General features: G+C 49.9%; 1 protein-coding gene across 1 annotated transcript in view; it reads left to right on the forward strand.

Annotated features, from left to right (window-relative positions):
* LOC103072069 (uncharacterized mitochondrial protein AtMg00860-like) overlaps positions 1-1,148 on the forward strand; it is a 10,516-nt gene extending 9,368 nt beyond the window's left edge. Inside the window, 1 exon segment of the mRNA XM_082931178.1 lies at positions 6-1,148. Coding sequence (XP_082787304.1) covers positions 6-1,148 — 1,143 coding nt within the window.
* Positions 1,149-2,017: the final 869 nt, after the last annotated feature.

A 2,017-nucleotide genomic window follows, 5' to 3' on the forward strand; every position in this document is an offset into this window, starting at 1 on the left:
TACAGGACTTAGGCTATAAACTCTCAATTAAAAAGGCTCAGATTTGTCAAGAACAAGTAAACTATTTAGGGTATATCCTAAAAGGAGGACAGAGATGGCTAGGAAAGCCACGCACTCAGGCCATCCTAACCTTACCAACCCCTACCACAAGAAAGGAATTGAGAGAATTCTTGGGAATGGTGGGCTATTGCCGGCTCTGGATACCCAGATTTGCAGAGCTGGCCAAACCTCTATACGATGCCCTGAAGGGCGTTAACCAGAATGGCCCCGAAGCCACCAAGATTAACTGGACTGAGACACAAAGGAAGGCCTTCCAGGACATTAAAAGGGCTCTTACCTCACCTCCTGCTCTGGCACTCCCCAACCCCGATAAACCTTTTGAACTGTTCGTAGATGAACGAGCTGGGGTGACAAGGGGAGTACTAACTCAGAAACTTGGGCCCTGGCGAAGGCCGATAGCCTATCTCTCTAAACAACTGGACCCAGTAGCCTCCGGGTGGCCCTCATGCATCAGACAAATTGCAGCCACTGCCCTGCTGGTAAAAGATGCTGACAAATTAACCATGGGACAACAATTAACCGTGTTTACTCTGCATGCTGTTAAGACCCTTCTAAACTCCCCTCCTGAACGATGGCTCTCAAACGCACGAATAGTACAATACCAGGCATTGCTCCTAGATGAGCCAAGGATTAAATTAGAAGTTACTAACAGCCTAAACCCAGCCACCCTTCTGCCCACTGATGTTACCAAGAACGCAATACCAGAACTTCATGATTGCCTGACGGCTCTGCAAACCTATACCACTCTTCGGCCGGATCTAACTGACACCCCCCTGCAGAATCCCGAACTAACTCTCTATACAGATGGCAGCAGCCTTGTGGAAGAGGGGATTTGAAAAGCGGGAGCAACAGTTACGACGGAATCTGAGATTCTTTGGCAACAGTCCTTACCGGTCAGAACGTCAGCACAGCGAGCTGAGCTTATAGCGCTGGCTAAGGCCCTACACCTGGCAAAAGACAAATCTGCTAACATCTACACTGACAGACGCTATGCTTTTGCTACGGCCCATGTACACGGACAGATATATCAAGAAAGGGGCCTCCTAACGGCAGAAGGAAAGACTATCAAAAATAAACAAGAAATTTAACCTCGGCACTGGAAACCTTTTGTACAAAAACTGAAAATAAAATTTCCGGAACCCACATTGCCACCTGGAGACTTAGTCTGGGTAAAGAAACATAACCCCCAGACATTGGAGACTAGGTGGACTGGACCTCATCTGATTGTGTTGAGTACCCCGACTGCTGTTAAAGTCGACAGTGTCCGGACTTGGATTCATCATAGCAGAATAAGAGAGACTACACCACAGAGGACGTGGACACTAACAGATGGATTGACTGGGCAAACTTTAGCCCAAAACGAAACATACCTCCTAAATACGGAAGACCAGGAATCAAGGATTTGATTAGTTCCTAAAAAAGGGGGGGAATGTGACGAAAGAAACGGAAGAACAGCTTCAGGGCTAACAGCACATTTTGGCTTCTGTAGGAGGCTTGCTTGCTTGCTTGGGGCGGGAAGAACCGGGTTCCTGATTGGCTGATTCAAAATTAAACAGCTCCCTCCCGCCTTGGGGACTTCCCGCCCTGTGAAGGGTATAAAAGCCTCGCCCGGCTGTTAGTCGGGGTCTCACTCACTTCTCTCCGAGTGGGACCCTGTCTGGACAGTTTGTGTAAGCTTCTATTACTTGTATAAATCCTTTGCTAATCTTTCTACCTGGTGTTGGTGATTCTCGGGTGTCCTTGGTCGCATTTACCGGGAAACTCGGGTCGCATTTACCAGGAAACTCGACTCCAGGCGTGTGGCTCCCGGACCGCAACAATGGGCTTCCCTGGTGGCGCAATGGTTGAGAGTCCGCCTGCCGATGCAGGGGACACGGGTTTGTACCCCGGTCCGGGAAGATCCCACGTGCCGCGGAGCGGCTGGGCCCGTGAGCCATGGCCGCTGAGCCTGCGCGTC

Source organism: Lipotes vexillifer, unplaced genomic scaffold, assembly GCF_000442215.2.
Source record: "Lipotes vexillifer unplaced genomic scaffold, Lipotes_vexillifer_v1.1 scaffold81, whole genome shotgun sequence".
In the NCBI taxonomy this organism is placed as follows: Eukaryota; Metazoa; Chordata; class Mammalia; order Artiodactyla; family Lipotidae; genus Lipotes; species Lipotes vexillifer.